Below are 21,625 nucleotides of genomic sequence, written 5' to 3'. Positions count from 1 at the left end.
TACCAACATGGTAATGTCCTCGGATAACTTTGCGCTCACCCGAAAAGCCATGAAATTCGACGTTGACGCTTTTAACCCCTCAAGTACGGTTTTGGCCATAACTTTCTCATACGATAACGAAACTTCATGAAATTTTTACCACATATTCTAGTGAGTATATTTTAGCATCACAAAGCTTCGGGTCTGCCAAAAGTTCACTCAGAGGTATAAATTCAACATGTTGACACTTTTAGCCCCTATAGTTTGTAATTCCTCACTTTTGTGCAATTTCCGCTTCGTATGATCCATGATCCATCCGTTTAAGGTTATAAACATTATGTAGGGTTATTATAGAGTCTTATTATCCATTGTTGACACTTTGGACCCTTACATTCCATAGTTTCCACCGTTTGTCAACTTTAGTCCCTCTAAAGTTTGTTTTTGCATATGCAAAGTCTATGACACGTGTCAATACATCATTGGACGTAAATTTTCGAGGTGTTACATCACACTTCGGGTTCGATTTCGATTGAGTTCGATTGCCTTTCGAGTTTCGATTCGACTTGATTGATTGATTCACCACATATAACAACATAAAGTAAGCACGCACAAGTAACACATAAGGCACACACACACGTATAACAATACCAAAGTTCGCGTAATTCGAGGTTCGAGTTCGATGATTGATTTATTAGCTTGATTATCGATTAATTCGAGGTCGATTAATGATTCACATTCGATTAACATTCGATTATTTAGCTTAGACAACACTTACTCCACATAATACAAAAATTAAAATAGACAAATTACAAATAAAAGGTCAAAGTTGACTTTGACTTTGACTTTTGAAAACACGGGGTGTTACATAAACAAAATCAACGGAATGATTCGGCATTGATCAAATAGCGGCCAGCTTTTTAAACCAGTTTAGTTAGAATTATTAACTTTCAAAAATCATTTTGATTTTGCGCTTGCTATTTGAAATCACACATGCTTAGTAATTGTTAAGCGAATATAAGGACTTAAAGAGGTTTAAAAACCAGAAACATTGATCAGGTTTCTAAAATTTGTATGCTTAGGGGGGTGGGGGCGCTGCGTGGTGGTTGTTTGACCACGCGTGGAACACCGCCACCACCAATGGTGACCACGCGTGGTGGTGGTGACAACGCGTAGTAGTGACAACGCGTTTTCATGATGATGATGTTGCCGTTGACATTTGACCTTTGGACGAGAAAATAAAAAAATAAAAATTTAACACTATATATATACCATCAACACAAACACATATTTCACCCACACAAATACATAATTTTATACCACTTTCTTGCATAAAAATAGAATTTTCAACCGATTTGTTTCCGCTAGACGCCGATAGCTCTTCGTCTTCTGACAATGACGCACTTGATTTTTTTGATATGACATATAATGAACTTGAACGTTTGAGCCTATCAAAGAAGAAAATGGTCGATCGTGATCGTATACATGCCAATGAAGTGTTAATGAATGATTATTTTTTGGAGAATCTGGTCTACAATGTCGAAATGTTTAGGAATCGGTTTCGTTTACTGAAATATTTATTTTTAAAGATTGTAACAGACGTCGAAGCAAGCGAAGAATGGTTTCAAGAAGGTTACGACGGGAGGGACAAACGAAGTTTCACGCCGATACAAAAATGCACATCCGCCAACTAGCGACATGTAACTCTCCCGATCAATTTGACGAATACTAAGCTATGGCGGCAAGAACTTCATGTGAATGTTTGCAATTTTTTTGTAACGCATTGTATGGTAAAGAGTTTCTACGTAAACCGACGAGACACGACATCACACGTATTTATGCAGTGCATGAGGCTAGATGACATTTTCCAAGGATGCTCGGTAGCATCAATTGTACACATGTCGAATGGAGAAATTGTCCAAGAGAGTTGCAAGGGGCGTATATTAGGGGTGACGTCAAAAGACCAACCATCATACGCGGTGATGTCGAATGATTTAAGGTTTTGGCATTCATATTTTGGTTTCCTGGTTCAAATAACGACATCAATGTTTTATACACATCGCCGTTGTTTCAAAGCGTAATAGATGGTACCGCACCCTTCTGTCCATTTTTTGTTAATGGAAGATATTACAGACGAGGCAATCTTCTTGTGGATGGTATCTACCCACCATAGTCTGTTTTGTGAAAGAAAAGATGTTTAAGAGGTTGCAAGAATCGACAAGAAAAGATATTGAGATGACTTTTGGTGTTTTAAAGGGTAGATGATGCATACTAAACCGACCGATTCGTGCAATGAATAAAAACACAATCCATAGCATAGTATATGCATGTATCATATTGCACAATATGCTAATAAAAGAAGATGGGCGTGCAATATCTCCAGATTGGGTGTCGGATCCTCCCACACAAGCTCTCGTTCCCGAAAATGTCCAACAAGACTTGCGCAATGAAGAAATTCACTTTCGGTTGAGATATGGTTTAATTGAGCTTGTAGGTTCTTTTGGTTTGGAATTTCCGGATTCGAACGATGAGTAAGTTTTCTTTATGTATCTTTTTATTTTTATATGTTTTTTTTAAGTTGTAACCTAAAATATGTTTAGAAATGTTGTTTTTTATTTAAATGAAATTATTATTGTTAATTTATTATTTAAAAAAATCATCACTAGTGATGGACACCCCACACTAAAATCCATCACTAGGGATGGAACCAAGTTTGATGACGTTGGTTGGGTGTGAGTGATGAAAAGTGGAGCACCCCACCCCTTATTCTTGTCTAAAATTCAACGATTAAATAGTCTCAAAATAATATATATTAAAAGATTTACGATAACATAAGTTACAAAGAACAATAAGGCTCTTTTTATTCAGGTGCGGTCTTACAATACAACATCAGGATTCTTGAATTTGAATAAAAAAAATACAACCAGTTTACCTAATGGCAACTATAGAAAAGTAATTGAACAAAAGAAAAAATTGAGTTAAAATGTATTTCAAGTATGAAATGCAACTATCGGACTGGTAACCTTGTGAACTCCATCACTCCAAACCAACGAACCCGAAAGCATATTCGATCCTATTGTCGCGTCAACAGTTACAACAAAGGATTGTTTTTCCCCCACTGCTTTAAACGCAAGATGGCTCGGGTTAACCTTCACCACCAGCCCCGACGGTGCAACCACGTTAGCATGGTAAGAAGAATCCGCTGCACCCACATTAGTAACCGTCCTCTTGAATGTTCGCCTGATGCTACCCGATTTGTGAGCCGAGAGAGCAAAAGATGGATAGTTTAGGTCCCATACAGTTGCATTAGGGGCCGTCGAACAAGCGCTTGCATCACCAGTAACTATTTTTAAAGCGGTAGTGTTATAACCTTGCCCACATAAAAATGACACGTAATCTTGTTCCCCGGCGTCATAGACCAAACCTGGGTCAACGGCCTTTGACGGATCAATATGGCCAGAGCCGTAAGCAAATTCAGCATCAGTATTTTTAGTTGGACTCATTGGTGCAGCTGTAGTCATAAGGGCTGACTTTATGGCAGCGGGAGACCAAGTCGGGTGGAATGATTTAACGTAAGCAGCGGCTCCAGAAGCGTGAGGGCAAGACATGGATGTCCCAGAGATAATATTAAACGGGACAACACGTGTGTCTACCTCTTCCCCAGTGACGGTTGTACCCTCTGACCATGCCGCTAAAATGTCCACTCCAGGTGCGGTTAAATCAGGCTACAACAAAATTAAACTTATAAACTAGTAACAACAATCTTGTATATATTATGTTTCTTTTTACATAATATAAAAGAGACCCATATGTAAAATCATGTACCTTGAGGACATCTAGTGTGATTTGATTCGGGCCTCTTGACGAGAAGGAAACCACAGTTGGGGCCGCTTTGTCGAAAGGTTCGTGACTTTTTAGGATGTTTGCAGTTGGTTTTCTATATCAAACCCGATCACAAAAAACTTGTAATTTGTCCATAGATGAATGTACATACGACGAAAGTAAGCAATACTTACGTGCTAGAGTTTATGTAACTTAGAATAGCATCACCATCTTTGCTACTTAAATATGTTGTTGGTAGAGAGAAACTAAAGGCAGTATCTTCATACCCAAGGTCACCTTCGACCACAACACCACTTGCACCTGATAGTTTCGCACTATCAGGTCCATCAAAACTCTCGCATACGACAATTTTATTTTGTACCAAAGCGGGGTCTAGTGAATTTAGCGCGCAATATCTGTAATTTTGATGGTAACAATTAGATTTTGTTGTCGCTTTAAGTAATTCTAGATACATTGTATTGGTAGCATCATTCCAAAAAGAATATTTGTTCATTACCTAGAATCATCTGATGTAAATCCTTTCTTCTTATTAGGCACTGAAGCACCATAAACTATCGGATGAATCGCACCATCGAATGTGTTTACCGTAGGTCCCTGTACATATACATTTATAGTAGTTAAGAATCCAAACAAGATAACTCAAAATCAATAGATAATAATCATAAGAGTAAACTGCAGTTTTACACCTTGTGGTTAAAAGGCAGGATTAACTTTAAACCCTATTTTGAAAATCAATCAACTTTACACCCCGTCGTTTCCAGAATGGATCAATCAACTCTAATAATAATTTCTCACCTCGTAAATCTTATTGTTGCCCAACACAATCTTAGTTAGAATCTTTCGGTCAATACTGCTGGCCGCAACCGATAACGACCAAGGTGACAGATTAGAAATCGATCCTGGTGTAGGCCCATCATTTCCAGCGGAATTGGATGTAAGAATCCCATTCTTCATAGCATGGAAAGCACCAATGGCAATAGAATCTTCAAAATAATTTAAAGGTCTAGATCCTCCAACTGAAAGTGAAATGATATCCACTCCATCAGCAATTGCATCGTCAAAAGCCGCCAAGATATCGGCATCTGAACAATCCACATCCGGAAAACAGATCTTGTAAACGGCTATACGAGCCGATGGAACACCTCCTCTAGCCGTCCCCTTAGCTAAACCTAACATGCTTGCGTTGTTAACCGCACGTCCAGCTACAGTGGATGCAGTGTGTGTGCCATGGCCCTCAGTGTCTCTTGCTGATAGCTTTTCGCCTCTGGCTTCACCCTCCGCGTTGTAGTATTTCGCTCCAATGAGTTTGCTACGATCAATAATTCAATATGTCATAATGTTAATAACGAGATAATGATAAAGATAAACGAAATCGTGAACTAGTTAAAATTACTTGTTGCAGGTGAAATTGGTGGAAGTGCATGATCCCTTCCATCTGGTTGGTGGAGGACCGAATCCGTCGTCCTTGAAGCTGTCGGATTCGGGCCAGACGCCAGTGTCTAGCATACCGACGATGACGTCGCTTTCTAGTGGAGCTCTTTTGACATCTTGAGGAAAGCCCATAAAGTCCCATGATCTTGTTGTATGTAGTTGCTTTTTTTGGCTTGGGAATACTGACACCACTCCCTCCATTTCTACATGCACAAGAGAAACAAATGTATATAATACTATTTGACTTCAAACAGTGGCGGATTCGGAAAGTTTTTTTTTTCGAGGGATTCCTTTTAGTAGATTTTCACTAATTCTCACTATTTTTTTACAAAGTATACAAGGTTTTCACTACTTTTTTCCATTTTTCCGAACCGAGAAGGTTCCCAGGAACCCCTGGATCCGCCCCTGACTTGAAAGTTTTTTGTAATTTATGATTATTAACACCAAATATTAATCTAGAAATGGAGTTCGACAGGGTTTTATATAGTTCGCATGAACTCAATATAATTCACTCACGAGCTAGTTTGTTTTTCTCATCTTCGGTCAGTCTGGCGACGAAGCCATTAAAGCTCCTCTTGTAGCTCCAAAGTAAAGATTTTGATGCCCGGCTGCTCGAAAGTCATCAAAGATGTGTTAGTTATCGTTCATCCATGGTGTCAATCATGCACAAGAGTACAAGACAACATTTATGGCAACTCAGACTTTTCACTAGAAAAATGTTGGTTTTGGTAATGTAAGACAACTTCTGGTAACAAATTTGACGAGAAATGAATAAGAATATAGTTAACCTGCCAGTAACTTCTTGTAGAATGTTAGTGTGGAGGGAAGCCACGGAGAAATCATTCTTTGGAAGGTCTCCCATGTACACAATGTACGTCTGCCAAACACAAATATATATGTGTATACGTTAGCCAAAAGAAAACGATTGAAAATACATGAAATTAGTTATCAGCAGTTGATACATGCATAGACTTGTTCTGTGCATGACAACATTTTATTTGCATAAAAAAGGTGGTGATATATTTATATGTTGTTAGAAAAAGAAATGCCTTGAGATCATTGGAGTCAGCTGCTAAAGTGTCGCTAAAGATGAAAGAATATGTGATGGTGAGTAACAAGAACAGTCGAGATGCCATTGATTTCAAGACGTTGTGATGCAGATAATACTTAGACTTTGGTTATGCATGCATATTTATAGCAAACTCAGCTGCATTGTTTTCTCAAAAGCCATCCAATGTGGTTGAAATTGTCGGATGTACTACAAAAGCCGTCTTAAGGTGTCTTTTTAGATATAGCATAATATAAAAACCATCGATCGTACAATGGTACAATGAAATGTCCTGACCATTGCAAGAAACATTGCAAACTTCTTGTAATCATAACAGTTTAACACAAAGTTCGTTACTAAATATATTAACAAACTAATTAATATGAACTAAGAAATTAAACATGTTTCCTGTTTGTTCAATTATGTTGGTTAAAGTACAAGAACAAATATATTTTATATTAATATATAGAATATTTCATTACAAGTAATATATTTATAGCTAGCTATAGATTGAATATGAACAAACGTTACGTGAATTTTAATTTTAATACTTGTTATGGGTTAGTTATTTATTTTTTTCATAAATTTCATGTGTGTTCACGTTACAAGGATGGGACTTGAATGGTTTTTCATACCTAAAGCCTCAAAACGGAGGGTTTCGGTTGTGGCTGGTGTCAAAGACAGTTGAGTCATTCTAATTTTTGGACTATAGATTGAGCAATTTTTTCGTTTCATCCAATTAGAAGCAAGCATTCTTTGGTTTTGGCTTTATCGGCACACCGGTCATGCTTGATCGATGTCTCCGTGGTCAACCGTAGCCTTCCACTCAAGGGTGGACCTAAGTGTCTGTCTTGGTGGGCGGGCACACCTCTTAAAAAATAGTATATTTTTAGGTAAAAAACCTGACCGCATCCTTTGAAAATATAATTGAACCACTCATCAGCACCCCTGACAAATAATTTTTGGGTCTGCCACTGCTTCCACTTGTTGGCAACCGAAGTATTTCTTTTGAATGAATACACAACATTACACATGTGGGGGTGGTGTGTAGTCAGTCTAGTACTACAAGAAACTTGTTTGTGGACGCGGAGGCTTTAGCGACGACAAATGTTGTTGGCATAGGTAAGAACGTCGCGACGACAATAGTCAGTACAAAGGTGCTAGAAGTTCTTATATTTTATTCTAATACCATGTGTAGTGGTAACAACTTATAATGCCCCCACCATGGGGCATTATCCGACACGTGTCATCCGAGTCAGCATGGGGCATTATAGCAAAAAGTGGTGTAGTGGGCCATTATTCCAATAACGCCCCTTCCAATCATTAAAAAGGATAAAAAAAAAGATACTTTTACACTTGTCAAAATAATGTCAGATACATACACTTGTCAAAAAGAAAAGCAAGTAAATGCCCCCTTAGTCAAACATGTCAGGTAAAGCAAACAAGTTTTGAGCGTTTTAATTAATTAAAACGCCGGAGCACCTTTTTTTCAAAAAAAATAGAAAATACCGCCCTAAGTAATGGTAGTGGGGGCGTTTTGGGGCGTTATTTTTCAATTTTTTTAAAAAATCACGCCCCACTACGGGTGGTCTAAGGAAATAAAGGTTAAGCCCAATTTTATTTATATTATGGGGTATATATTTTAGTCAAGCTCCGTCACTGCTTCTATCATACAAGATACAACAGTGGTAACATTTGTTTGTACTGTGAACTCAGTAGCTTGAACTCACACATGAAAATTGTATATTTGTATCCATGTGTTGCTGGAATTTCTGGTATGTATTCTCTATTTTTGTCTTTACAACTGAAATGCTTAATTATATTTTATAGCCATATTGAAAGAAACGTAATAGGTCTATTACATGGTGTTAAAGGAAATTTTAAACTGCATTAAGGGTGTTAAATTTTGTGATTCTTATTATTCTGATTATTATAAATCCGTTGAGAAACAACCAAGATCCAAATGACATGAGATACATAAATGACGGAAACTGTAACAAAATTTGAACAAATAGAACTATTTCTGCGATTTCATTAGTCTAATAAAGAACCCGAAGATTTGTGTATACTTAAAGAACGAAAAACTAACAATTAAAAGTATGTATAAGCAATTAAATAAATTATAAATGCCACATAAAATTAATACAACAAATAACCCCTTTCTTATTCATGCGTGATCTTTCAATACAACATCAAGATTCTTAAACTATAAATAAGACAAAATGACGCTGATTTTACTCGATGTCAGTGGAGCTAATTATTTGACCAACAAAAAACAGCGAACTAAAAGTGTATTTTGTTTTTTCAAGAAACAAACGCAACAATGGGACTAGTAACATTATGGACTCCATCGCTCCAAACCAACGACCCCGAAAGCGCATCTGATCCAGTTGTAGAATTAACTGTCACTACAAAGGATTGTTTCTCTCCAACTGCTTTGAACGTAAGACTGCTTGGATTAACCTTCACCACCATCCCTGATGGTGCAACCACATTAACCTTGTACGAAGAATTTGGTGCTCCCACATTAGTAACCGTCCTGTTGAAGGTTCGGCTGATGCTACCAGACTGCTTAGTTGAGAGAGCAAAAGAAGGATAGTTTAAGTCCCAAACTGTTGCGTTATTGGAAGCCGAGCAAGCGCTTGCATCACCGGTGACGATTTTCAAGTTGGCGGCACTGTAACCTTGCCCACATAAAAATGACACGAAATCTTGTTCTCCGGCATCATAGACCAAACCTGGGTCAACAGCCTTTGACGGGTCGATATGGCCAGAACCATAAGCAAATTCAGCATCAGTGTTTTTAGTTGGACTCATTGGTGCAGCTGTAGTCATAAGAGCTGACTTTATAGCAGCAGGGGACCAAGTCGGGTGGAATGATTTAACGTAAGCAGCGGCTCCAGCTGCATGAGGGCAAGACATAGATGTCCCAGAGATTATATTAAACGGGACAACACGAGTGTCTCCTTCTTCCCCGGTGACGGTTGTACCCTCTGACCATGCGGCTAAAATGTCTACTCCAGGTGCGGTTAAATCAGGCTACATCAAGTTTAGATGTTAAGAATAAGTTTGGCATATTTAATTATTTTTACATAATACAAACTCATGTACCTTGAGAATATCTAGTGTAATTTGGCTCGGGCCCCTTGACGAGAAGGAAACCACAGTTGGGGCTGCTTTGTCAACAGGTTCGTAACTTTTTAGGATGTTTGCACTTGGCGTTCTATCAAACACAATAAAAAACCTTGTAACCTTTCCATTAATGAAGGCACCGTACGATACAAGCAATGCATTTAGTATACTTACGTGGTCGAGTTTATGTAATGTAGAACAGCATTTCCATCTTTGCTGCTCAAATACGTTGTTGGTAGAATATAAGTGAAGGCGAAATCTTCATAGCCAAAATCACCTTCGACCACGCAACCACTTGCACCCGATTGTAACGCACTATCCGGTCCTAGAAGATCCTCACATACGACAATCTTATTTTTTACCAAAGTAGGATCTAAAGAATCCGGCTCACAGTATCTACAAATTTATTTTGTACCAAAAGTCATGGACGGACATAACATATAGGGTAGCCGACCAAAATTTCATTCATTACCTAGATTCGTCCGATGTAAATCCTTCCTTCGTATTAGGCACTGATGCACCATAAACTATTGGATGAATCGCGCCATCAAATGTGTTTACCGCAGGTCCCTACACATATACGGTTGTTAGATAGACATCCAAATGAGATATCACTTAATCAAAAGATCGATAATAATTTGATTAATTTCTCACCTCGTAAGTAACATTGTTTCCTAACACAACCTGAGTCATAAACTTCCGGTCAATGCTGCTGGCAGCAACCGATAACGACCAAGGTGACAAATTAGTAATTGATCCCGGACTAGGGCCATCGTTTCCAGCGGAATTGGATGTAAGAATCCCATTCTTCATAGAATGAAAAGCTCCAATGGCGATAGAATCTTCAAAATAATCTAAAGGGATAGATCCTCCAACTGAAAGTGAAATGATATCGACTCCATCAGCAATTGCATCGTCAAAAGCCGCTAAGATATCAGCTTCGGAACAGCCCCCAGGAAAACAAATCTTGTAAGCGGCTATACGAGCCGATGGAACACCTCCTCTAGCCGTCCCGTTAGCTAAACCTAACAAGCTCGCGTTGTTTACTGCACGTCCAGCTACGGTGGATGCAGTGTGTGTACCATGGCCCTCGGTATCTCTTACCGACAGATCTTCGTCTCTGACTAGACCCTCGGTGTTGTAGTATTTTGCTCCGATGAGTTTGCTAACAACCATATTAATGTTAATAACGAGATAATGATAAAGATTAACAAAATCATGAACTGAATGTATTTACTTATTGCATGTGAAATTGGTGGTGTCGCATGAGCCCTTCCACTTAGCTGGTGGAGGACCGAACCCGTCGTCCTTGAAGCTGTCGGATTCGGGCCAGACGCCAGTGTCTAGCATGCCGACGATGACGTCGCTTTCAAGAGGAGCTCTTTTGACATCTTGAGGAAATCCCATGAAGTCCCATGATCTTGTTGTATGTAGTTGTTTTTTGCGGCTTGGGAAAACTGACACCACACCCTCCATTTCTACGTGCAAAATATAATACGTTTATAATAACCCCGTTGACCACTAAGTTTACATATGACTTTTGACTTTTTTATTTACTCGATTATCTTTGACCCGATAAGCTTGAACAAACATGGCGTAAATTTACCTCTCCTTGCGCTAGGTGACATTTGAGAGTAATATGATTTTATTTTTTGCTTTTGCTTTTATTTTTAAAACTGTTTAACAGGTGTATTATTATTTCTTTATGGTCTAGGTTTTTTATTGTTTTTATTCTTTTAATTTTGTATTTTTTTAGTCATGAGCACTTTAATCTCGTAGTAAAATCAAAATTTATTCACTCACGCACTTTATAATATTAATAGTATAATATTAACGGTTATATATTTTAAGTGATTTAACGTTGGAACCGTGTGAGAATTTATACCACAAATACATCAAAATAACCAAACAAAATTCCGATGCGTTATATACGCTGCGTATAGCTCTATACGATGCGTATATGAACCCTGGTTGTCTGTGTCAATGATTGCTGGGCAAGCTCTGAATTCTATGCAACTTATACACTGCGTATAGATCTATACGCAGTGTATAGGTGTAACCCTATATGCTGTGTATACCTTTATATGCAGCGTAAGTACAGATAGGGTTTGATATGCAAATAGCCATATTGGTACGTAAATAGGTAGACCCTAATAATAAGGGGAATCGCTAAATTAATTAACCTCGTTGACCACTAAGTTTATATATGCCTTTTTGACTTTTTTATTTACTCGATTACCTTTGACCCGATAAGCTTGAACCAACATGGCGTAAATTTACCTCTCCTTGCGCTAGGTGACATTTGAGAGTAATATGATTTTGTTTTTTGCTTTTATTTTAAAACTGTTTAACAGGTTTTTTTTATGGGTCTAGGTTTTAGTTGTTTTTATTCTATTAATTTTGTAACTTTTTTAGTCATGAGCACTTTATAATCATCTCGTAGTAAAATCAAAATTTATTCACTCACGAGCTAGTTGGTTTTTCTCATCTTCAGTAAGTTTGGCGACGAAACCATTAAAGCTCCTCTTATAGCTCCAAAGTAAAGATTTTGATGCCCGGCTGCCCAAAACTCATCAAAGATGTTAGTGATGTAATTTAAAAATACAAGATAAAACATTTTCAGTTTAGTTTTTCAACAACAAATTCGGTAGTAGAGTTTGAAACAACTTTTGGTTGGTCACAAGAACTAAATAAAAAGTAATTAACCTGCCAATAACTTGTTGTAGCATGTTAGTGTGTTGTGATGTCGCAGAAAAATCACTCTTTTTTGGAAGGTCACCCATGTACACAATGTATGTCTGCCAAACACGAAAATTTATATACGTAAGTTGTTAACCAAAACAAAACGATCGAAAAACACATAACATATATCTTGTTAGAAAAGAAATGCCTTGAGATCATTGGAGTCAGTTGCTAGTGTGTCGCTAAAGATGAAAGAATATGTGATGGTGAGTAGCAAGAGCAGTCTTAATGCAGGAGATGCCATGATTTGTTATATGCAGATGACTGTGTTTATGCATGTATATATATAGCAAACTCAGCCTCCTCATTGTTTTCTCAAAAGTCATCCAATGTTTTTGAGGTTGTCGGATGTGCTACAAAAGCCGTCGTTAATTAGTAAAGGCGAGTTTGACAATGTTAAATTAAGAGTCCTGTACGTTATGAGCTGTTACTTTTTATCTTAAGTGTCCTCATAAAAATATATATAGTATATACTTTTTAACAAGCATAGTAATCATACAAAGTCTTCCATCCTTTCTTTTTCCAATCGTACGTTTCTTTAAATATTGTGAGCGGAACATCTGCGAATCGTCTAACGTCTAACGTGGATTTCTTATGTTTGTTTTTATATTAAATCAACCGATATAAATATCCATTAGGAATAGCCCAATAATGTTGGTGAGTTAAATAAGATGTAGAATAGGTGGAGGTCATGGGTTCAATTTCCATACAATGCAAGTTAGCCATTCAAAAAAAAAAAAAAACAAACGATATAAATAGAATTTAATGTTTTCACGTTTAGTTAAATAGATCATGAAAATTTCCCTTTGTTTATTTACATTCGTTCGTGTTTGTTAATATAGTAGTTACAAGTTAGCATTAACTTTAATATGTATTTTACAAGTTAGCATTCAAAAACTTTATACCTTATATGTATTTTCATTTAGGTGGTAAATAAATGAACATTGACAATCATATCCTAATCAAAAATATTCATTTCGGTCTTCTATATGTATATTTGTTCGGTTGTTAGTCTTCTACATGTATATATTTGTTCGGTTGAACTTAAATGAATAGACATGGATAAGTCTTTATATAAGGTCATGGGGTATGGGGCGGGGTTTGGGCGTGGGTTGGGGGAAAACGTCCAAGGCATCACCCCGGGTGGGCTTGGGTTGGGGCGTGGCCCTTGGGGCTTGGCTTTCAAGCCGGGCGTGGGGCGGGGGACATGCTAGCTGGCTTGCTCTTATTGGCTTGCTCTTTTGTATTATTTTTTTTAACAATCTGCCACGCCCAACCCACGCCCCGCCATACCCCGGGGACACGTAACAAGGCGGTGGGGGGCTCCCATTCCACGTGTCAACAAATGCCGCAACCCAAGCCCAACCCAAGCCCCACCATACCCCATGGTCTAAGGGATGCAGGATTCAAGGGGCGGAGAGGGGCGCCCGACCCCCCAAACTTTTCGGTTAGTAGTGTTATGTATGTACGTTTCGTATAGAATTTTGTAGGTATATACGTTTTCGACCCCTGGGTTTTATAAAAAAAAATAGGTATATACGTTTTCGATCACCCGGTTTTAATTTTTTTTATTTATATAGCCCAAATAAAATATTTAGTTAGCCCAAATATTATATAGCCCAAATCATTATATTTGGTAGAATGTATATTATATAGCCCAAATCATTATATAGCTCAAATTAAAAGTCCACCCTAACAAAATAAAACCCAAATTCGTTTAATTTGGGACTTTCGACCAGAACAGAAGCAAGAACTCAGGTCTCAGAAGGGGGAAAAACGTAGCTATAAACAGAAGCCATAACTGTTGTTGTTGCGCTACTTGTTGTTGTGGTCTTGTACTCTTGTTCGGCTTCTTCAATCTTCATAAGGTTAAAAGTATGTGTTTTTTATCTTTAGTTTTAATTTAGTGCTGCAATTTATGTGATTTAGGTTGAAATTAGGAGTGAAATTGGTCCGAATTTTTGCCCTAAACTTGTTGAATCTTTCTGTAACTATGTATAATTTTATTTTTTTTTTTTAATCTTATGATTTGATTTAGATATATCAATTAGAGCTTCAAATTTAGGGTGATATGTTAACTTGTTTTGTTATTAGATTATGGTATGGGGAAGAATTCAAAAATCTTAAAGAAAGACGGACAGAACTATAATTCTTCATTCAGGAGAACCGGGTACCCACCTTCATCTCTCCTTTGTAATGTTTTGGTGTTTTTGTTCATTTGTTTGTTAAACAATGTTTACGTTTTAATGTTTGATAACGTTTTTTATTTGATATTAATGTTTGACCCGACCCGACCCGATCCGAATCGAACCACCAACGTCCGAACCAAACATACACCTCGAAACAACGTGATGGAAATATTTTTAGGTCCGGCATCTTCCGACCCTCGATGGAAATTTTCAAGCTTCGCCACTGTTTATATTCATTTTTTGTCTAGTTCATATACAACCCTAAACACCATTATATTGATGTATTGACCAATATCGTCTACATAGATTACTGTTACCATTTACAACTAGTTTTATACGAACTTAAATGAATAGACATAGATAAGTCTCTATATTCATTTTTTGTCTAGTTCATATACAACCCTAAATACCATTATATTGTTGTATTGACCAATATATCGTCTACATAGATTACTATTACCATTTATAACTAGTTTTATACGAACTTAAATGAATAGAAATGGATAAGTCTCTATATTCATTTTTTGTCTAGTTCATATACAACCCTAAATACCGTTAAAATTGTTGTATTGACCAATATCGATATACATTACTGTTACCATTTACAACTAGTTTTATACGAGCCGTGATCCAGTTGTTCATTGTCATAATTTCATAACTATACTTCTTTGCATTTTAAATGGAAACAGTATTTGTTTGATATCAAAGTACAACTCATTTACCTAGAGTGTAGTCCCTGGGGATTTAAATGCCTTGAGCCTAAAATAGAGCTCGTTTAGTTATCGAGCCTGAGCTCGAGCTTGAAATACAAAGCTCGTTTAGGCTCGCGAGCCTAAACGAGCCCAAACAACATTTTCTTTTTTTATATTAATATAATAATTATTATAACTTTGGCGAGCCGAGCCTTGGCTCGTTTAAGCGATATTGAGGCGAGATCGAGCTGAGCTTTTAGCTCGTTTGAGTTTGTTCTCAAAATAGCTCGAGCTTTGGGTTTTGCTCGCGAGCCGAGCTCGAGCTCAAATAAGTAAGCTCGAGCCGAGCTCTAGCTCAAGCTTCATAAAAACATGACGAGCCGAGTTCGAGCCCAGTCGAGCTTGGGCTTGGTTCGGCTCGGCTCATTTACGCCCCTAATTACGGCCCTACCGTCGGGTGGATTTTGTGGAAGCTTTCAATTAAAGTTTGAGCGCCTGTTGTGTAAGTTGAACATAACCTTAGGGGGTTTCGATAAAAGTTAAATTAGTTTAGTGTTGTTTTTCCCGTTCAAAAGTCGTCCTGTTCATCCGGTTATTCTGTTTCTTCCTTGTGAATTTGGTATCCTCCCTTTCTCTCAATCTGCAAATTTAATTCACTTTTTAATAAATTTATCATTCCCGCATGGTTACCTGTGGATTCCAAGGAAACGAAAGATCCAAGAATTGTTGTTATTTACAAATTTGATGAATTAAAATCTCTTTTTTCCCAAACTTTGTAGGTTTGTAACGAGTGCAATGGCTTATAAGGTGGATCACGAGTACGATTACTTATTCAAGATCGTCTTAATTGGGGATTCGGGTGTCGGAAAATCCAACATTCTTTCCAGATTTACCCGAAATGAATTTTGTTTGGAATCTAAATCCACAATTGGTGTTGAGTTTGCTACAAGAACTCTTCAGGTTTATTTTTCCTCTGAATCTAAGCAATCCTTACATTTGTGATTTGTATCGGTTTAATTACATTTCAACGTGGAAACCATATAAAAAAACAGCCCATCTTTGGTTTTAGGAGTGAAATTGATGTGTATATTGTAGTGCCTGAAAGGTGTTTGTTTAAAGTCCCCACTGAGGTTGAGTGATCATATAACCATATGAAAGATGTGTGCAGGTTGAGGGGAAGACAGTGAAGGCACAAATATGGGATACAGCCGGTCAGGAAAGGTACCGCGCAATCACAAGTGCTTACTATAGAGGCGCAGTAGGTGCGCTTTTGGTTTACGACATAACAAAGAAGCAATCATTTGAAAACATATTGAGGTGGCTTCGCGAGCTACGGGACCACGCAGATGCCAACATCGTCCTCATGTTGGCCGGAAACAAATGTGATTTAAAGCATCTTAGAGCCATTTCAGAAAGTGAAGCGCAGGCTTTGGCGGAGAAAGAAGAGCTTTCGTTCCTAGAGACTTCTGCGCTTGACGCACACAACATTGAGAACGCGTTCCAGTCGATTTTGCTCGATATTTATCATATTGTAAGCAAGAAAGCCTTGGCTGCCCAAGAAGCAGCCTCTTTAGTTCCTGCACAAGGCACCACCATTAAAGTAGAGAATAATGATTCCAAAAGGTCAGCTTGTTGCGGTAAATAAATGTGTATTTTTCTTTAACGTGTTTTGAGTACTCGAAAATACACTTGGTGTCACACCTTGATGGTAAATCTGTCACGTGATTGCTCGTTTTTTCACTCTCCCATCGATGTAAGTTATACAAACACAAGAAAAGAAAAGAGTGAAAGAAGGTAAGGAGGAGAAGAAGAGGAAGAATTGCTATTTGCTAAGAGCATTGGCTTTTTTTTGTAAGCATATAGAATTACATTAAAGAAAATTCATATATGTAATATTCGTTTGACCTTCGTATAATATAGTTTGTACAAATGGTCAAATACTATTTCAGGATTTTTTGAAGGATCATCCCGAGTTTGTATATGTAATAATGTTTGCACAAACGGTCAATTCCTGATCGCATGACACAAAAACAATAAACAATCACATGGGAAAGCTTCCGGTTAGGCGAATGTGATCAAGTGTACGTCGCAGGCCATACATATTCACAGCTGCATTAGCGGCTCGAAATCCTCCTCCATATGCTGCTGAAGTGTCATTAGCTATCTGATGCATGAAGAACTCGCCAAGTTTATTCTCTACTCTTGATTTTCCACCTTTCTTTGAAGCCGAAGACGATGATGACGGTGCTGCCGAGGTGGAACTTGATCCCAAACACGGCGTGATCTCTGATTCAAGCCACATATGTGAAAGCACCTGACATATACCTTCTTCCACCTCAGGATTTAGGTTTCGATAGCCTGTCCGTTTATTAAAATAATTATTTGCACAAAGGATTAAAAAAATTCGTTTCTAGTAAGAACAACAAATGTTACCTTTAAGGCGTAACCAGCTGTGCATCAACTCATGAGCAAGAACGGCACCCGTTAGTAATCTGCAACATAGTTTCATTCATGACATTTGTTTCACAAACTAGTTTCCAACTTTATTGATATACATAGAATCAATAAAGTATTTTTACCTCGGGAGACCGTAAAGAACAAGAATGGCTGTAACTTCACATCTTCGAGTCAATTTCTGAGGTTGGGTTCTCATTCCTATCAACCCGTGGCCACCCATTTTCGGCTTTTTCTGTATCTAAAAGTCACAAAATCAGATCATATCATTAGTCGGATCAAAGACACCAAGTGAAGAAAGATTAAAGCGACAAAAAAAAAGACTTACACTCGCAACCGTCTGTTCCTCAGAGAGGCAAAGACCCCGTGTCTCAGGCATGTGATGAAAGCCCTGAAAAAGAAGCCATTTAGTTTACGGGTCAAGAAACGTGATAGTGGGAAGGTAAGAAACGATGAATCTACTTGTTTCTCTCCAACAATAGCTTCGTTAAGCGCTTGTTTTTCAACAAGTAACATGGGAATTTGTTGATCAAGTTTCATGTTCATTCCTTCATAGTAGTCTCTAATAGTGTGGTATAGCGGTTGGCAGTCACCCGTGTCCATTATTGCGGATTCCATGCAATCCAAACATAAACTCCGTCCATCTCCTAAAGATACGTATCTTGTATTCACCGACTTTAAAAGACACAAACATTATAAAACTTCAAACAATTTCATAATCAGATTAATAAGACATAAAACATTGCAGAAATAAAAGTATGATACCTCTAATCGTTCACAACTACAGCACCGTGCTGTGTTATCATGCTCGTGTACAGGACAATATTTCTGTGACCAGAATGGATGGCATCGATACTCGATCAACCCAGCTCCATTTGTGGGAATCTTTAACAAAAGTTAGATTCGCAAATTAGTACTTTCGATATATTCGTTACATGCACAAAGCGGTTTCAATTTCAAAGTTTGATAGTTCATTACAAATTGCAAGCAGACTTCACACTTGGGATGTGTCAAATCTTTAAAACAAGTCTTATGGTATGCATCTTTGCCTGATAAAGAGAACTTGAATCAACAGAAAAAAAAATGTTGATTAGAAAACATTCAACACCGTCATTTGACCAATCAACCAAAAAAATCAAGGAGCAAATAAGAAAAATAATTACCTCGTGTTCCGTGATCGGGTAACGGCAACCACGACAACGAAAGCATTCGGGGTGAAAAAAGGCACCCATGCATCCTAAGTAATTTCCGTAACCAATGTCGCGGTTACAACCACCGCATACTCTACGGATACATTATAAGAATTAGGGATTAGGATCAAATACAAAGGATCCTAATTGTAAGAAGTGTAAGAAGGATTTATAGAGTGACAAGTGTCCAATAACCTAAAAAAACCCACTACACAAAAAAAACCCACTACAAAAAAAAAAAAAAAAAAAAAAAAAAAAAACCTTAAACATCCACCACCACTAAAAACCTAAACCCCCACCCCCCCCCCCCACATCACCCACCCTAAAAAAAAAAAAAAAATTTTTTTTTTTTTTTGCCGAGGGGGTGGGGGTTTAGGTTTTTGGGTGGGGGTGGGGGTGGGTGTTTAGTTTTTTTTAGGGTTTTTTTTTTTTTTTTTTTTTTTTTTTTGGGGGGGGGGGGGTGGTTAGGTTTTTTTTAGGTTTTTGGGTGGTGGGGGTGGGGGGAGGTTAGGTTTTTGGGTGGTGGTGGGGTGGGGTGGGGTGGGGGTGGGTGTTTAGGTTTTTGGTGGTGATGTAGTGGGTTTAGTTTTAGGTTATTGGACACTTGTCACTCTATAAATCCTTCTTACACTTCTTACAATTAGAAGCCTTTGTAGAATAACTTGACGCTAAGAATTAGATAGTCATTTTTGGCTGGATAATGCATAGTGAGTATGTATCGTAAGTACCTATATCCCGTTGGCTGATATTCTCGAGGAATATAAGGAGGATATGAAGAATGAGGGTCGTCTTGAACTGCTTTAGAATGGTCATCCTCATTGTTAGGTCGCCACCCAAATCCTAAACAAAATGCAGACACAAAAATGTTTATCCGTGGTCCGTAACAGATGATAGAAATGATAAAAGGGAGGTATTAAATAATTTATTTTAACTGGAAACATTTTACCAATTGGTTTCTTTAAACCTTCAGCCAAAGAAATTGAAATTGCTTGATCTAATTCTTCCTTCTCTTTATCAGTTCTCGAGCGATTGTCCTGCTTAATTCTTGTTAGTTAGTAGTTGAGAATGCTAATCAAGATGAAAATTTGGGTCATCAAGAAAAGTACATGCTTTTTAATTAGCACTATGATACAAATCAAACTTTTTCAACTTTTTGCAACCAACTAACATCAGAATTCACTCAAAGTTTATTCTTGATGTTTTGTATATATATATATATATATATATATATATATATATATATACACACACACACACCGAATAAGCAAGATAATATTTACCAATGATCTAACAGGAGCGCGTAAAACCATGTTTTCGTCTCCAATAAACTGTGGAGGACGATGATGTGTACCACCCGCCTGCCCCCGGTTACTAGAACCACCTTTAAAAAACTTACTCAGCCATCTCATAAACCAAGATCTCTTCTCTGCGTAAAAATTAAGAAACAAAGTACCCAGCGTTAAACCCCTAAATTCAATAATTACATACTTTAATTCTACATTAGACACATAAAAATTTTAATATGGGAACTAGACCAAAGTGGAAACTTTATGATTTGTAAATTTATTTTTTATAGATGCATTTTCAAATGATTAACAAAACCCAGAAGCTTAGCAAATACTAACAGGTTTTTAATGAAATTTATTCATAGAGACATTTCATCGAACAGTTGGCGGATATTATAAACAAAACAAAAAATAGTCTAGTTTTTTTCATACCGTAAGCAGAAGAAGAAGAAGACATAACTGGTGGACTTTAGGGACTTATGTATAGAATTGCCACCGAGTTTAAAGAAGGCGAAAAAGCAAAGGCGTAAACGAAAAGGACTATGAGAGAGATAGCGTCCTGTAAGAAAGAAAAAAGAAAGGTAGCAGAGAGATAGGAGTAACAACGGCATCATTACTACTAATAAAGCTTGTGTTTTTTGAGAAAGTAAAAAAAATGGGGAATCTCTGATAGGGATAGTTATCAATTATTCACAGAGGGGGTAATAGATCGAGAGAGATTCTTCAAGCAAAGAAGAGAAAGTGGGTGCACGAAAGATAACCTTAGAATCTTCATACGAAGAAAGTTAGCGGTTATGGGTGTCACGGCCCACCCCACGTTAGCAAAATCGAGCAGATAGCTCTGTATATGTCGTGTGTGCGTTTGTGTGTGTGTGTGTGTGTGTGTGAGAGAGAGAGAGAGAGAGAGAGAGGTGAGCTTGAAGTTTAGCATCTTCAGCAAGATGGTTACTGTGTATTAAACTTCAAATACAATTTTGCCGGTAAAAGGTTATCACTAAACTGATAATGGTCCTTGATGTTTTACTAATATTCATATCTAACCAGCACTTTCACTTTTCTTGCTTTTTGCTATATGTGTAGTTACTACTATTTTCAAAACCGGACCGGATTGATCAGGGTGTCGGCAATGTCTTCGGTGAATGCATGAGGGGAGGGTTTACCGCATGAGGGAAGGGTTTGCCGCATGAGGGAAGGGTGCCGCCATCTTTTTTCACCGTATGAAGGGGATTAAAATCGGTGGATGTTCACCGATTGTGAAAAGAGAGGAAGAGTGTGGCCCACTAACTTTTCAACCAATAATATGTTTTTCTTTTTTAAATGGTTTTCCCTCACCTCATGAGGGGTGCACCCCGTACGTTTTTTAGACAAGAGGAAAGTTATAGAGGGGAAATGACATGGCAACGTATGATTGGGTTAAAAAAAGTTTCCCCTCACCTCATTAGGGGGTGCCCCCTTCACCCTCAGTTGGACTGTTGAACAGGTCTCATCAAACCTCTTTGTTCATTCATCATTTGAACCGGTTGGATCGGTGGACCAATGAATCGGACCAGATGGTCAGATTAGATATCCATTTTCTATAACTTTTTATAAATATTATTTCCATCAAAATCTCATCTTCTTATTATTTAGTACTCGAAACTTC

The 21,625-nt window shown here is 37.7% G+C and overlaps 4 protein-coding genes across 7 annotated transcripts; 1 reads left to right on the top strand and 3 right to left on the bottom strand.

Annotated features, from left to right (window-relative positions):
- Window positions 1–2,812: 2,812 nt before the first annotated feature.
- On the bottom strand, window positions 2,813–6,123 carry LOC110906231 (cucumisin). The gene is made up of 8 exons (XM_022151437.2): window positions 6,039–6,123; window positions 5,767–5,858; window positions 5,213–5,453; window positions 4,615–5,128; window positions 4,316–4,413; window positions 3,993–4,214; window positions 3,802–3,913; window positions 2,813–3,701 (listed from the first exon to the last, which is right to left on the bottom strand). Exons 1-8 carry the CDS (start codon window positions 6,110–6,112, stop codon window positions 2,967–2,969), a joined length of 2,088 nt encoding a protein of 695 aa, XP_022007129.1. The 5' UTR covers window positions 6,113–6,123; the 3' UTR covers window positions 2,813–2,966.
- A 2,314-nt stretch (window positions 6,124–8,437) lies between these two features.
- LOC110906230 (cucumisin) lies at window positions 8,438–12,404 on the bottom strand. The gene is made up of 9 exons (XM_022151436.2): window positions 12,321–12,404; window positions 12,137–12,228; window positions 11,898–11,989; window positions 10,668–10,908; window positions 10,085–10,595; window positions 9,903–10,000; window positions 9,605–9,826; window positions 9,410–9,521; window positions 8,438–9,337 (listed from the first exon to the last, which is right to left on the bottom strand). Exons 2-9 carry the CDS (start codon window positions 12,211–12,213, stop codon window positions 8,603–8,605), a joined length of 2,088 nt encoding a protein of 695 aa, XP_022007128.1. The 5' UTR covers window positions 12,214–12,228; window positions 12,321–12,404; the 3' UTR covers window positions 8,438–8,602.
- Window positions 12,405–15,579: 3,175 nt separating this feature from the next.
- LOC110904774 (ras-related protein Rab2BV) lies at window positions 15,580–17,013 on the top strand. The gene is made up of 3 exons (XM_022150631.2): window positions 15,580–15,672; window positions 15,833–16,013; window positions 16,222–17,013. The coding sequence occupies exons 2-3, from the start codon at window positions 15,849–15,851 to the stop codon at window positions 16,696–16,698; spliced, it is 642 nt and encodes a 213-aa protein (XP_022006323.1). The 5' UTR covers window positions 15,580–15,672; window positions 15,833–15,848; the 3' UTR covers window positions 16,699–17,013.
- Window positions 16,919–20,887, bottom strand: LOC110904773 (protein DA1-related 2). Of its 4 annotated transcripts, XM_035983498.1 has the most exons (13): window positions 20,745–20,884; window positions 20,416–20,542; window positions 19,978–20,123; window positions 19,644–19,734; window positions 19,426–19,537; window positions 18,671–18,791; window positions 18,486–18,569; window positions 18,273–18,392; window positions 17,970–18,182; window positions 17,836–17,898; window positions 17,633–17,748; window positions 17,487–17,545; window positions 16,919–17,411 (listed from the first exon to the last, which is right to left on the bottom strand). In XM_035983498.1, the coding sequence occupies exons 2-13, from the start codon at window positions 20,438–20,440 to the stop codon at window positions 17,095–17,097; spliced, it is 1,467 nt and encodes a 488-aa protein (XP_035839391.1). In that variant the 5' UTR covers window positions 20,441–20,542; window positions 20,745–20,884; the 3' UTR covers window positions 16,919–17,094. The 4 variants fall into 4 exon arrangements, with proteins under 4 accessions (XP_035839391.1, XP_022006320.1, XP_022006321.1 ...); XM_022150628.2 differs by having other exon boundaries at window positions 20,416–20,884; XM_022150629.2 differs by having other exon boundaries at window positions 19,644–19,731; window positions 20,416–20,881.
- Window positions 20,888–21,625: the final 738 nt, after the last annotated feature.

This window comes from Helianthus annuus, chromosome 14, assembly GCF_002127325.2.
Source record: "Helianthus annuus cultivar XRQ/B chromosome 14, HanXRQr2.0-SUNRISE, whole genome shotgun sequence".
Taxonomy (NCBI): Eukaryota; Viridiplantae; Streptophyta; class Magnoliopsida; order Asterales; family Asteraceae; genus Helianthus; species Helianthus annuus.
Note: the sequence above shows the minus strand (reverse complement) of the source record. Positions and strands in the feature narration are given on the sequence as shown.